The 13,569-nt window shown below is 39.3% G+C and overlaps 1 protein-coding gene across 4 annotated transcripts in view; it reads left to right on the top strand.

Moving 5' to 3' along the window:
- Positions 1–5,503, top strand: part of CT55 (cancer/testis antigen 55) — a 33,571-nt gene extending 28,068 nt beyond the window's left edge. The window contains exons 3-6 of one of the 4 annotated variants that reach the window (XR_005214823.1): positions 135–279; positions 781–2,120; positions 4,205–4,317; positions 5,101–5,503. Coding sequence is in view for 1 of the 4 variants with exons in the window: in XM_037823159.1 (XP_037679087.1) it covers positions 135–279; positions 4,205–4,317; positions 5,101–5,292 (450 nt within the window). In the remaining 3 variants the exon portion in view is untranslated. Of the gene's footprint in view, positions 1–134; positions 2,121–4,204; positions 4,318–5,100 lie in introns of all 4 variants that reach the window. The other 3 variants (XR_005214822.1, XR_005214821.1, XM_037823159.1) reach the window with 3 other exon arrangements.
- Positions 5,504–13,569: the final 8,066 nt, after the last annotated feature.

Here is a 13,569-nt window from a genome sequence, read left to right as displayed (position 1 = left end):
ACATATTAGTCAGCTGAATATATTTATCAGTGTTTATGACAGTTTTTAAACCATTTCTTGAACAATGATGATTTAATTATATGTTTCCCATTTTTCAACTTTTGTTATGTTTGAACTTTTCCTTTGTTGTACAGGTGTATTCCTTCTGTGATAATTGCCATGGTGATGGACTGCCATACACCCCTTCCAGAGTTTTAATTGGTTGTGTTACCTCTGTAATGGAAGGTGCTGGCTACATTGATCACACAAGTTACTTCTCTCTAGAGGTTGTGTGTAATGGTATGATCTACACTTTTTATTTAAAATTAGGTTTTGCTTGTTTTTTAAAATGTTATAGCTTGGATTTAGACATGCTTACAGGAATCATTCTGAGAGTCAAATTTGGAACATGCTTAATTTGTTGAGAGGGTTTTAGTACTAGAACTACTTCTCCATTGTACTTACTTCCAATCCATGGGGCTCTTGAATGTTTGAGCTGGGCCTTTGGAGTTGAAGATGCTGTAAAGCATAAGGTCAGATATGTAATGTTTTTAAAAACATATGCTATAATTTTTCATGTTCCTTTATCAAATACAGCCATTAATATCTGTGTAATTTCTCTGTTCATACAGGTATTGAATTTCTAATATAACTAGAAATATTACCATTATACAGGGTACTATTACTTTTAAAATGAGGTTTGAAGTTAGCATTGTACCTTTCAGTGTGTGTGTGTGTGTGCATTGTTGAATGCTATTTGTAACTAACAGATATAACATTTTGTTTTTTTTATCCCTAAAGCAATGGTGTGTTCATTTGCCTATGCTATTTGTGTTGAATTCAGCAACTGTTATTGAGGTACCTGCTATGTTCACGATAGAGTGCTAGATATTGGAGAGACCAAGATGAGTAAGACTTGATCAAGCCCTGCCTGCAAAGAGCCAACAGATGGTTTTATCATTGGCCCTTTCAAATAGTCATATAATATGGTAAGAACAGCCTTGCTGGGCAGAGCAGAGAGAATGGTTGATGGCTATGAGGAGAATTGGGGAAGGCTGAGTCAATGAAGCGCTCTCTGAGCTGGATCCCATCCCCCAGCTACCCCTGCAGAGCTAAATTTTGAAGGAGGGATAGAAGCAGAAACGTGGTGCCTGTTGTAGCCCAATCAGCTGCCATTTAACTTGGGACAAAAGGAAGTTAGCTCAGCCCCACCAGGAATCTTGCTGTTTTACTTTTTGTGGATGTAAAGGCCAGGACTTGAACTTAGTTGCCAACCCTGGTGTCCTCCAAAATGACATTGTCAGATGGCCAGCTGGGATTTTAAGACCTATTTAGTCAGCAATCCCCAATTCTGGGAGAAGAGGCCCCAGTGATTGCTTGGCTCCAAAGGAATCTCTCAGTTCCTATAACCACATCAACAGGAAGGCAATCAGTGGTAGCCCTTGCTAAGAGAATTCTCACGATGGGAGAGACTTGACTGTGTTTGTAATGGCAAGGGATTGATTGAAGGTGCAGAAATGGTCAGGAATGATTGATGGAAGGAGATTTGAAGTCAGTTCCATCAGTGTGGCTCATGGGAAATGTTAACATCGGTAATAGGTCTCAGATTGTTTCTTACATGTGAATAAACAATAAATTTTTAACCATTTTGGTGGAGGATGCTAAAATGGAATTGGGCGTTCCACTTAAAGAGTGGGGAGCTATACCCAGTGCACAGTGTAGCTATTTCTTTCCTTTTTATTTTTCACTTGAAGCACTAGTAGAGTCCTGTTACATCCTGCATTTCCTTAGTTACCAGTGTGACCTGAGTTAGAAACTTAGATAAGGTTATTTCTTTATTTTTTAGAATAAACTGGCTTGAGTACCCCCTTGCAGGATTAATAGGAAGTCTATGTAGTCTTATCCCTTTTGAGACTTTCCCCTCAGGCTTGAGTTGGCCAACAATCCAGCCTCTTACCCAGTCTGGAGGTGGCTGCCCGGTTTCATTATGCCTTTTTGGTGACCCTGAATTCATTAAAGGACCCTGCCCTATGATGGCTGTCATTCTTTTGCTTGGATGTAACCAATGGGAAGCACAAGCAGGAGCCTGGAGGGGAACAAGGGCCATAGCTTCTGTCCGGCTGCATACAGCTGTATCTGGGGTATGCTTTATTGTCCAACCTGGGACAATTCTGAGACTAAAAGGGGGTGTTACAATTAAAATTAAATCAGTTTTTGAAATACTTATTTGACTAACATATTGGTTTTATTGTTGGATGTTTGAAATAGTATTGTTCATGAATTTTTCAAAGATAGAAGTATTTTAAGGAAACAAACACATTCATGTGTATTAATGGGGATTTTGAAAACTTTTGAACGTTTCATCAAATTGAGATACAGCAGCAAATTCATAAATCACCTCAATTTCCTTCCATTCTGTTATAGAGTATGTATATATTCAATTAAAAATAAGAGCTATGTTAAAAGAGCCTCACCACAAGTTGAGATGTTCCCAAGTCCAACCATCCAGTTTCAAAATTATTTATTGTATGCCATTTGAGCTCTAATGGTTCAATTTGTTTGCTTCTGAGAAGGATAAATTTCAAAGTATTCCTCTTCACAAGCTTCCTTTCATTAATTGTAATTCCCCAAAACTTCAAACCCTGAAGATTTGGGGGATGATGTTAAATTTTTCAATTGAAGATTCCTAACTGATTGTAAACAAAATTTAAAGGACTCATTTCCAAAAAAAATCAGGACAGTTAGGTTGATTTACACAGCAGCTCCTTAAAGGCTCAGGCATACCTAAAATTTGATTGATAGGGGCATCAAAGAGAGAAAACCAATGTGGCCATACTGATTCAGTATTATATTTTTGTATTCAGTATCAGCTTTGTCCCAGAAATTTTGTTGTTCAGTCAATTTTAATAAATAGATGTGATCTATAGCTTGTAAATTTTCAGTCCAACAACTTGGTTTCAGTTGGTTGTATATCATAGCATGTTTGGATATGGTTACAAATTATGTCTACACTCCAGTTCCCAGTACAGTTCTACTCAATCAGTTTCTTAATTATTAAGAACCTTATGTTTATTGCGATGACCATTTTTGAGATGTGGAAAACTGAGAGGCATGAAATCAGGTCCATGAGAAGAATAGCAAGAGCTCATCTTTAAACATGTTAAATTTAGTAGGCAATTGGATATATGAATTTGAGATTGGTTAGAGTTAGAGGTCTATACATGTTGGAATTATAAGCCGGTGAATATTATATAAAGAAAAGTGTATGAGAAGAGGGGGTGGAGAGAGAGAGAGAGAAAGAGGTCCAAGGCTTGTGTCTTAGGTCATTCTAAAATACACTCATAATAAAAATGAGAAATGTGAAGGAACTAGGAAATGCTCAGTCAGAAGGTAAATGAATGTTTAACTTTAATAGAGATTGCCAGTTTTCTTAAAAAGATGTACCAATTTACACTTCCAACAGCAGTGTTTGAGAGTTCCAGTTATTCCAAATTTTCCCTTCGTATCTTATGACTTACTTTTACCTTATTGTGAAAATCTGTAACTATTTGTTCATAAATGTAAAGTATAAGATATATATATTTATATCATCATTTACTATCTGTCTTAAAAACCTGGAAAGTTTGCTTCCTTCTCACTGTAGCAGTATTTCCTAGTGCTGCTACAAGTAATAACAGTCAATGTTTATTTGGTGCTTTTTATGGGCTAAGCACTATTTTGTGAGTTTTACATATATAGGGTAATTGTCCCGCAGCTCTATGTGCTGAGTACCATATTGCACTCCTCATTTTTAGATGACGAACCTGAGGCCAATTAGCATGAAGTGTCTTGACCAAGGTTGCAACCTATGTGGACCTATCAAGATTTGCAGACAGGCAGCTAGGTTCAGATTTGCACTCCTATCTGTGTGCTTTACTGCCTCTCCTAAAGGAGCTGTGAATGTGACCAGAGGTTTTATAAACCCCGTGCTCTGCTCCCAGAAAGACTGGCCTCTGAATGCACGAGTCGACCCTTTTCCCAATTTGACTTTGTGGAATCAGCAGAGGAGAATCAATGCCTAATATGTTACAGGAACACTTAGAGGGTACCTGTTTCAAAATGTTCAAAATGTACCTTAGATCTCAGAGAAATTAGTGTATTACAGCTTCAACATAACTTGCGAAATTTAACATCGCCAAAAATAAGTGATAACTACAATTCGATTTTTTCTCCGTGGTGGCTTTAGGTTTTGAACCTTCCCCAAGTGACTGGATAGAAGCTGAGGTTTCCATCCATCTATCCACCTACAGCAGAAAGGCAATCTCCATGAAGCCTCTGAGACATAAGCACGTGCATGAGGTCGTTCGTTTGCATGATGACGTTGTATTTGTTTCTGCTAACTCTTCCATTAGTGATAATTTTTGCTGCTCAGGATTCTATTGGGTGTTCTGGGAAATCTAGAAAAATAATGGAAAATACATTCTTTGCTGAAGAGGGGCCAAATTTCTTATTGAAAAGGCTGTACTGCTGAAAGGAAATAATTAGAGAAAATGTTTGAACTTACGTGTTATTATGTTCTAAATTATGCAGTTTATTTGGGAAGTGTTAGAATGTTCTGAGAACAAGAAAAGACAAAGTTTGTGCACCAGAGAACTGTTGGAAAAGAATGGAGTGGGACTTGAGCTTACTAGTACAAGCTGGGTATTATTTGGGAAGTGGGGGCTGAGGGGAAAATGAACTGGAAATTCAGTTTGCACAAAGGTAGAGGTGGGAGAATGAGCTTGGAATGTGACAAAGGAAGTAGGGGGAAAATAATAGTCAACTTATCACCACATTCCTTTCTTACTCAACTCTTTCCATTCTCTCAACCATAACTCTCGAGGTCAATGTACATTTGGCAATATTTAGAGCAGTTTTTCTCATCTGAGACCCAGGCCACATTCCCGGAGGTTCTGATCTAATTTGTCTAGGCTAGCACCTGGGTATGGGTATTTTCCAAGCACCCCTGTTGTTTCAAATGTGCCAGGCAGGCTGGGAATCACTGATTTGGGGTGATCTACAGTTGGGAGCCAAAGGGAGGATGTGCAGACCCTGTTACAGTGTTTGCTTCTAAACAGACATTTTTCATTTCTTATATTTCAGGTCTTCATCACTAGTTTCTGTGGAAGAAATAGGGTGATAGGTGATAGTATCTTTTTCACCTTGGATTCTCTGAAACTTCCTGATGGATACATACCTCAAAGATCTGATATCATCAATGTGGTCATGGTGGAGAGCATGCAGTTGTGCTATCTTTGGAGAGCGATTCCTATGACCCTAGTGAAAAGGCTGTAAGAAGAAATCACTATGTTTATGCCTATGCAGCATTTCCTCTCTTGGCAGAAAATGGCCTCATTTAAATGTGTTTTTTAAAAAATAGCTTAGCAAACCTCAACATTTTATTTCAAATACAACTTTTCAAATCCTGGGTAGGTTGGCTAAGAGGATGTATCTTCTGGAAAGTGTTCAGCAGTTTTACAATTGATTAAAGAGAATTTCATCATAATCCTTTTGTAATAATCTTATTTTTTTGCATTTCTCTTTGTAGTGGATCTATTTTCTTTTAGTTAATCTACATTCTTTGCTTTTGCTCTTTCACACTTGGACTATTTAATTTTAGAACACATTGTGCTTCATAGATTTTTTAATGTAATTTTATTGAAATATATTTACACACCATATAATCCATCCAATGTATACAATCAGTGGCTCACAGTGATATCATGTACTTGTGTATTCATTACCATAATTTTAAAACATTTTCATTACTCTCCCCCAAAAAAATAAAAACAAAAAAATAAAAATAAAAAAGAACACCCAGAAATCCCATACCCATTATCCATCCTCCCCTATTATTTATATATTTTTGTCTTTATTTATTACTGCTCTGCCCATTCACTGGATCTGGAAGTGTCAGTCACAAGGTTTTCACAATCACACAGTCACACGATAAAAGTTATATAGTTATACAATTATCATCAAGAATCAAGACTACTGCATTACAATTCAACAGTTTCAAGTATTTCCTTCTAGCTATTCTAATATAACAGAAACTAAAAAGGAATACCTATACAATGCATAAAAATAACCTCCAAAATGACCTCTCCACTCTATTTGAAATGTCTTAGCCACTGAAACTTTATTTTGTTTCATTTCTTTTCCCCCTTTTGGTCAGAAGGCATTCTCAATCCCATGATGCCAGGTCCAGGCTCATCCCTGGGAGTCATATCCCACATTGCCAGGGAGACTTACACCCCTGAGAGTCATGTCCCACATAGAGGGGAGGGTAGTTAATTTGCAGAGTTGACAGAGATACAGTCCGCATCTGAGCAATGAAAGAGGTTTTCTGGGGGTAATTCTTAGGCATAGTTATAAGTAGGCTTAGCTTCACCATTAGAGGGATAAGTTTCATAAGGGCAAGTGTCTAGATGTTAGTCCTAATCAAATCCATTTCATTCATATCCTTAAGTGGAATCTGATGTCTTTCTCAGCTTCTTTTAACAGTTGCTATATGGAGTAATACTGACTTACAGAGGTGCTGAACTCTAGCTCTGAGTCTCAAGTGTCACAGAGATACCCAGATTTCCAGGGAACTACCAGGATATACACAAAGAGCATAGCATCTCAGAATTTAGCTTAATGGTTAAAACCCTGGAATAAATGTGCCTGCTGTAACAGCTTGCAATCTAGGAACCTTTACAATAAGCCTTATTGAACATTCTGTATTCCTTAATCTTTGATTGCTCAATCTCTGCCCCTGTTCTCTCCCCAGGTAACCTACACTCTCAAATTGAATTCTCAGTGTTTGCTCATTATACTTAGTTTATATTCATGAAGACTTATAATATTTGTCCCTTTGTTTTTTGCTTATTTCACTCAACATAATGTCATCAAGATTAATTCACCTAGTTGCATGCCTCACAACTTCCATCCTTGCAACCACTCAACATTCCATTGTATGTATACATTACATAGACCCTCTGTTCATCCATTGGTGTACCCTTAGGCCACCTCCGTCTGTTGCAAATCATGAATAATGCCACCATGAACATCAGTGTGCAAATGTCTATTTGTGTCCCTGATTGCAGTTCTTCCAAGTATACACCATATAACAGGGTTGCAAGATCATATGGCAGTCCTACACCCAGGCTCCTGTGGAACCACCACACTGTCCTCCAGAAGGGCTGTACCATTCTACTTCCTCCCCAACAGTAAATAGCTATATCTCTCTCCCCACATCTTCTCCATCACTTATATCTTTTTGTTTATTTTTTAAACAGTTTTTTTCACACACCATACAATCCATCCTAGGTGAACCATGGCTCTCGGTATAATCACATAATTATACATTCACCACCACAATCTATATGAGAAGATTTCAATTTCTTCCACAAGAAAGAAGAGGAAAAAAATAAAAAAAGAATAATAAGAAATAAAACAAAAAGGAGAGACAACCACATCAAACAACAAGAATCCAATATCCCACAATTATATCCCCCTCTTATTGACATTTATCTTTGGAATATTGCCTTTGTTACAATTAATGGAAGAATATTACACTGTTACTGTTAACTGTAGACATTAGTTTGCATTGATTGTATTTTTTCCCTATACCATACCTTTTTCAACACTTTGCAATGGTGACATTCATTTTCTGAGCTGTCATACTCCACAGACCAGAGAATACTTAGGGCCACTTCACTCTGCCACCCTAACTCCCCCAGAGAGATTTTAAGTGGAAATGAGAAGTGCCCAGCCTGGATGGAGGGCCCAGGATCTGGGAAAAGATACATTGCAGGAGGGAAAGGATGTGTCAAACACCCTCAAGAGGGAGGTTGTACCTATAGGGCAAGAACAGAAAAAACTTGCTCTGATTTTGGGGAGCACTCATACTGATTTCCAGCTCAGGATCAGCAAGCATAAATGAATGAATGAATGAATGAATGAATTAAAAGGGCAGGTTGTGTGTTTGCTATTCATGATAAAATAAATATGGTTCTTTATTGCATTTATCCCTAAATGAACTGATGGGAATCCATATCAGCATAGCTTCAACCCATTCACAACATAAAATGAGAAGGCTCTGCTTGTTTTCTTTTTTTTAATTCAGTGTTATTGAAATATATTCATGTGTCATACAATCATCCATAGTGTACAATCAATTGTTCACAGTACCATTATATAGTTGTGCATTCATCACCACAATTTTGAACATTTTGATTACCATGCACAAAAAAGAATAAAGTTAAAGTAAAAATGAACATCCCCAAAAATCTCATACCTCCCATCCCTTCCTCTTATTCATTTACTTTTTGTCCTCATTTTTCTTTTCATCTGTCCATACAACCATATAAAGGGAGTGGGAGCCACAAGTTTTTCACAATCACATGGTCACACAGTGTAAGCTATATAGTTATATAATCATCGTCAAGAATCAAGGCTACTGGGTTGCAGTTCAGCAGTTTCAGGTATTTCCTTCTAGCTATTCCAATACATTAAAAACTAAAAAGGGATATCTATATAAAGCATAAGAATAACCTCCAGAGTGACCTCTTGACTCCATTTGAAATCTCTCAGCCACTGAAAATTTATTTTGTTTCATTTCTCTTCCCCCTTTTGATACAAGAAGGCTTTCTCAATTCCATGATGCCAGGTCCAACCTCATCCTCATGAGTCATGTCCCACATTGCCAGGGAAATTTACACCCCTGGGAGTCATGTCCCACTAGGTGGGAAGGCAGTGAGTTTACCTACAGAGTTAGCTTAGCAAGAGAGGCCACATCTGAGCAACAAAAGAGGTACACTGGGGGAGACTCTTAGGCACCATTTAAAGTAGACTTAGTCTCTTCTTTGCAGTAACAAACTTCATAACGGCAAGCCCCAAGATCAAGGGCTCAGCCTTCTAAATTGGTAGCCCCCAAGCTTGTGAGAATATCAGTAATCCCCCAGGCAGGGAAATTAAATATTGCCACATTTTCCCCCAGTCCCTCAAGGGGGCTGCACAAATACATTTTTATTCTCTGTCCAAATTACTCTGGGATGTATTGGAGATCCACACTAACCTGTACAAACCAACCAGATTTCCCTCCCTATACAATGTTCCATGTAATTATGTTGTTTGAATAAAATATCATACAAGCTCCAGAAAATACAGATTTTGCACCTAATAAACATGTCTTCCTTTGGTCTCACACAGAAGTTGAAGTTTTAAAAGCACAAGTCAATATCATCCTTTACCCTTTAGTCTGATTTACCTTAGTCCTAACTAAGTCTATTCTGTTCATATCTCTAATTGAAGTCTGACCTCCTTTTTTAGATTCTAACAGTTGCTGTGTTGGGTAAGGCTGATATTCATAGCTGCTGGACTCTGGCTCTGAGTCTCAGATGTCATACAGATACCCAAAGTTTCAGGGACCAACCAGATTATATACAAAGAGCTCAGCATCTCAGAATTTAGAAATAGCCATTACAACCCAGGAATAGATGTAACCACTGTAAGAGCTTACTGTCTAGGAGCCTTTACAATAAGCCTTCCCCTGATAACCTACATACACTCTCAGACTCAATTCTCAGAGATTGCATGTTATGCTTAGTCCAAATTAGTGAGGCATTATGTTTTTCTTTTCATTTCTGGTTTATTTCATTCAACATACTCTCTTCAATGTCCATTCACCTCTCAACTTCACTCCTTCTTGTAGCAGCTCAATATTCCATTGTATGTATACACCACAGTTCGCCATTCCATTCATCAGTCGATTTACCCTTAGGCCACCTGCATCTGCTGCAAATCGTGAATACTGACACTGTAAACCCCACTTTGCAAATTTCCATTCATGTCCCTCTTTTCAGTTCTTCCAAGTATATGCCCAATAACAGACTTGCAGGGCCATATGGCAACCCCATGCTTAGCTTCCTATGGAACCACCACACTGACCTCCAGATGGGCTGCACCATTCTGCTTCCCCACCAACAGTGATTAGATACATCCCTTTCTCCACATTTTCTCCAGCACTTGTATCCCTCTGTTTATTTTTTAGATGGTTTTATTCACACACTGTACATTCCACCCTAAGTAAACAATCAATGGTTCCTTGTATAATCACACAGTTATGCATTCACCACCACTATCTATATGAGGACATTTCCATTTCTTCCACTAAGAAATAGGAAGAGTCAAAAAAAAAAAAAAAAAAAAAAAAAAAAGGAAAAAAAAGGAAAAAAAAAAGACAACTAAAAAGCAACCAAAGAAAAAATAAAATTAAAATAAAATACAATAAAAAAATCAGACAACCACACCAACACCAAGAATCCCACACCTCTCACTTATATCCCCCTCTTATGGACATTTAGCTTAGGTATATTGCCTTTTCTTGAAATACAGCCATTTTCCAGTATTCTGAGCACAGCCATCTCCAAAAGCCTCTGTTTTTATTTATTTGTTTATTATGTTTTTCTGTCAGTCCCACCTCTTTTCTGCCGGGAGAGACCTAAAGTTTCCTTTCCTGCTAGCTCCAGGTTTATCTGTGCTTGTAGCTTATATTCAGTAGTCCAAATTTGTCAATTAAAACTGCAGATGGAGCTTGGTTGAGTTACTTTCCCTTGCTCCAGGTAGCCTACTTCTTTGTTCAACAGGAAAGTGTTTCTGCTGTGCTGTTGGGGGAAGGGTGCCAGCTCAACAGTTTGGGGAGATTTACTTTCAGTTCTATGCTGTAATCTCAGCCATTCCACCTTCCCAGGCTGGTGTACATTGTGTGTCCAGTTACAGATGTCCCCCAACAGTTGTTTTGGACTATATGCTAGTTGTTCCTGGCTACGTACTAGTTGCTCTAGAGGACTACCTAAATTCCACACATCTCTATGCTGCCACCCTGTCCTGCCCCCCATGTTTGTTTTCTATGCTAGCAGGGCATTTTGGAGCTGGGGACAGTCTTTGAAGATTATGAGCAAACTCAAGCATGAAGTAATAATCACTGCATTTATTGAAGTCTTTTTATTTATCAGGCCCCATGCTCTACACTATTTGTAGCATCTCAGTAATCAAAACCCATGTTGGTAGATATCTTAAATAATTTCTTGCAAGGCCCATCCCTGGTATACTGAGCCCTATATGAAGCCTATGTCTGGTATGTGCCAGACCATACAGTAAACTCTGAACCAGTAAAATCTGTTTATGACAGTAAGATTGTCATGGCAGCAGGATAAAACATCCTGAGCCTCTGGGCCACTTCAGGGCTGAAGCAATGAGTGTCATTAGCTACCGGGCAGCTGGGTAGTCTCCTTGAGGCCCACATCTTCATTCCTACCTTTGACTCTGCACTTGGGCTGTACTCCTTCAGCCACTTCTCCTAGATTTGAACTTATATTTTGTCTTCAAAATCCATTCTCCCTCAGGCCTTCCTCCCAGTTATCTGAGTAGAGAAGTCCCTAATAAGCTAATAAGCTAATTGGTGTGTGATTGATTATAAGGCTACAGAAAGACTCCATTTTAGTAGGCTATGGGACCAAAGGTCTGAATGCAGTGGGGGAAGGTCAGTCAGTATAAAAGGTTAACATGAGAATTTAGGGATTCCTGTTTGCGTCTCCATGTGTGCTTCACCTATGCCCTATCTGAGTGTTCACTATCATTCTGTAGTGCACATTGCAGAGATATCAGAGAGGTGGATGTTGGTCTGAGTCATACCTTTGAGTTGAAAACTTTTAATAAGCTGAAGGGTATACACAGCGGGAAGTAGCTGGTGGGAAGGCAACCAAGGACAGAGATATCCAGTGTGGGTTAGAGGGATTGGGGAGAACACATAGTCCTCCAATCTCTCCTGTCCTGTCTACTACTTGCCTCATGCTCCACGTGGAGTCTAGAAAACTTGCCAGCTTAACTTTACACAGCCAAGTGGAAGCAAAACCAAGAGCAAAGCTGAAGATAAGCCAGTGAAATCTCAAACTCGTATGTCTCCCTAATTGCAATGGTCACAAAGCCTGTTTCCGCATCTGGTGGCCCCTTTGCTAAGCAATCAGCCCTCATCATCTTCCTGCCTGCTCATGGTAATCTGAGAAGCCAGGGACTACTTGCATTCTCAGAAAGGTAAGTAACTTGCCCAAGGACACACAACTAGTGGAGAAATTGTCCAGCACTGGAACAGCCAGTGATGGCTGTTGCATGAATTCTGGAGCAGGCGATAGGACTCCAGTAATGACTATTTGTGAAAATCATTTAAGGTGGGTTCTACTTCTAGAGTGGCAACATTAGGTGTTGTGCAGACCTGCTCCCCAATGAGACCAGTGAAAGAGAGAGAGAGAGAGAGAGAGAGAGAGAGAGAGAGAATAACAACCATTTGAAATCTCTGGAAATGGCCCTAAAGGCATACAGCAAATTAAGAGACATTCGGCCAATATAATCTACTAAAACTCAGTAAGAACAGTGAGAGTATATGGCATTTGAAGCACATCTTGCTCCCTCCCATCTTCCTCTCAGCTCACTGTGTTGGAAACTTCTCTAGATGGAGATGAGCCAAAAACACAGGGATCTCTCTGGCCACAGACCCCTGCAGAGGGATAGGGTATCTTCCTGGTGGTGAAAAGGGTAGTCAGGGTGGTCTCCCTCTGCCATCTGTTACCTGTTGCCAAGGTTAAGGTCTCATTTGTTCCTGTGGTGATGACAGCATATGAGAACTTGAATCTCCAGCAAATGAGGAGAACTGAATATGGCAAATAAGGCTGACATGACAAGCTCTAAACATAAGCTAGCTCTAAACAGATACTTGCTCTCTTTCTTCTCTCAGATTTTTAAAAAGCCAAATATACAATGATAATTATACTAATAAACTTTTAAGATTTGTAGCATATGGACACAATATGTATAACAATAATACCATCAAAAGGGGAAAAGTGCAATAAAGCTATATAGAAGCAACATTTCTACATCTCACTGGAATTAAGTTAATATAAATCTGAAGCAGATTCTGGTAAGTTTTTTTTGTTTTTGTTTTTGTTTTCATTTTTGTTTTGCATACCTGATTCATTTTAATTCTTTGAGAACCTTCTGAGACACTTGGCGCCATTTCTACAGAAGAGAAAACTGAGGTTGGAGGAAACCAATTTATCCAAAACACTGAAATCTGTTTTTAGAAAAGGTGAGCAAAGCCATAAGCTCTTTGCACAGACATTTTTCCAGCCCAAGAGTGAAGTATATCCACCTCCTTCTTCCAAAATTGCCATCTGTCCAGCTAACTTCAAATGATGGACAAAGGGGGGATACTCAAGCCACAGAGATAGAGAAGAGGGAGGTTTTCTGATTAGACTGGAAAGTTCTTCAAAGTCTTAAAAAAGCAGGTTTCAGCAAGAGATTTGTGGGTGTTTGGAGGGCCCCTGGGTTGCCTGCGCCTGGCTCGAGGGGTGTAGCCTGCGGGTCTCACAGCTCTGCAACGTGGGGCACCCTGTGCAGGAGCAGCTGTGGGGACTGAGGCCAGGCAGCGAAGCATGGGCTGTGTGGCTGCCACAGGGCCTAGCCCGGTCATGGGGCTGGGGGGGCCTGATGCTGGAAGATGGCTGCAGGAGACCGCCACACGCCTAGCACATG

Source organism: Choloepus didactylus, assembly GCF_015220235.1.
Source record: "Choloepus didactylus isolate mChoDid1 chromosome 11 unlocalized genomic scaffold, mChoDid1.pri SUPER_11_unloc1, whole genome shotgun sequence".
In the NCBI taxonomy this organism is placed as follows: Eukaryota; Metazoa; Chordata; class Mammalia; order Pilosa; family Megalonychidae; genus Choloepus; species Choloepus didactylus.
The sequence above is the reverse complement of the archived record's forward strand: the minus strand, read 5'-3'. Positions and strand labels throughout refer to the sequence as shown.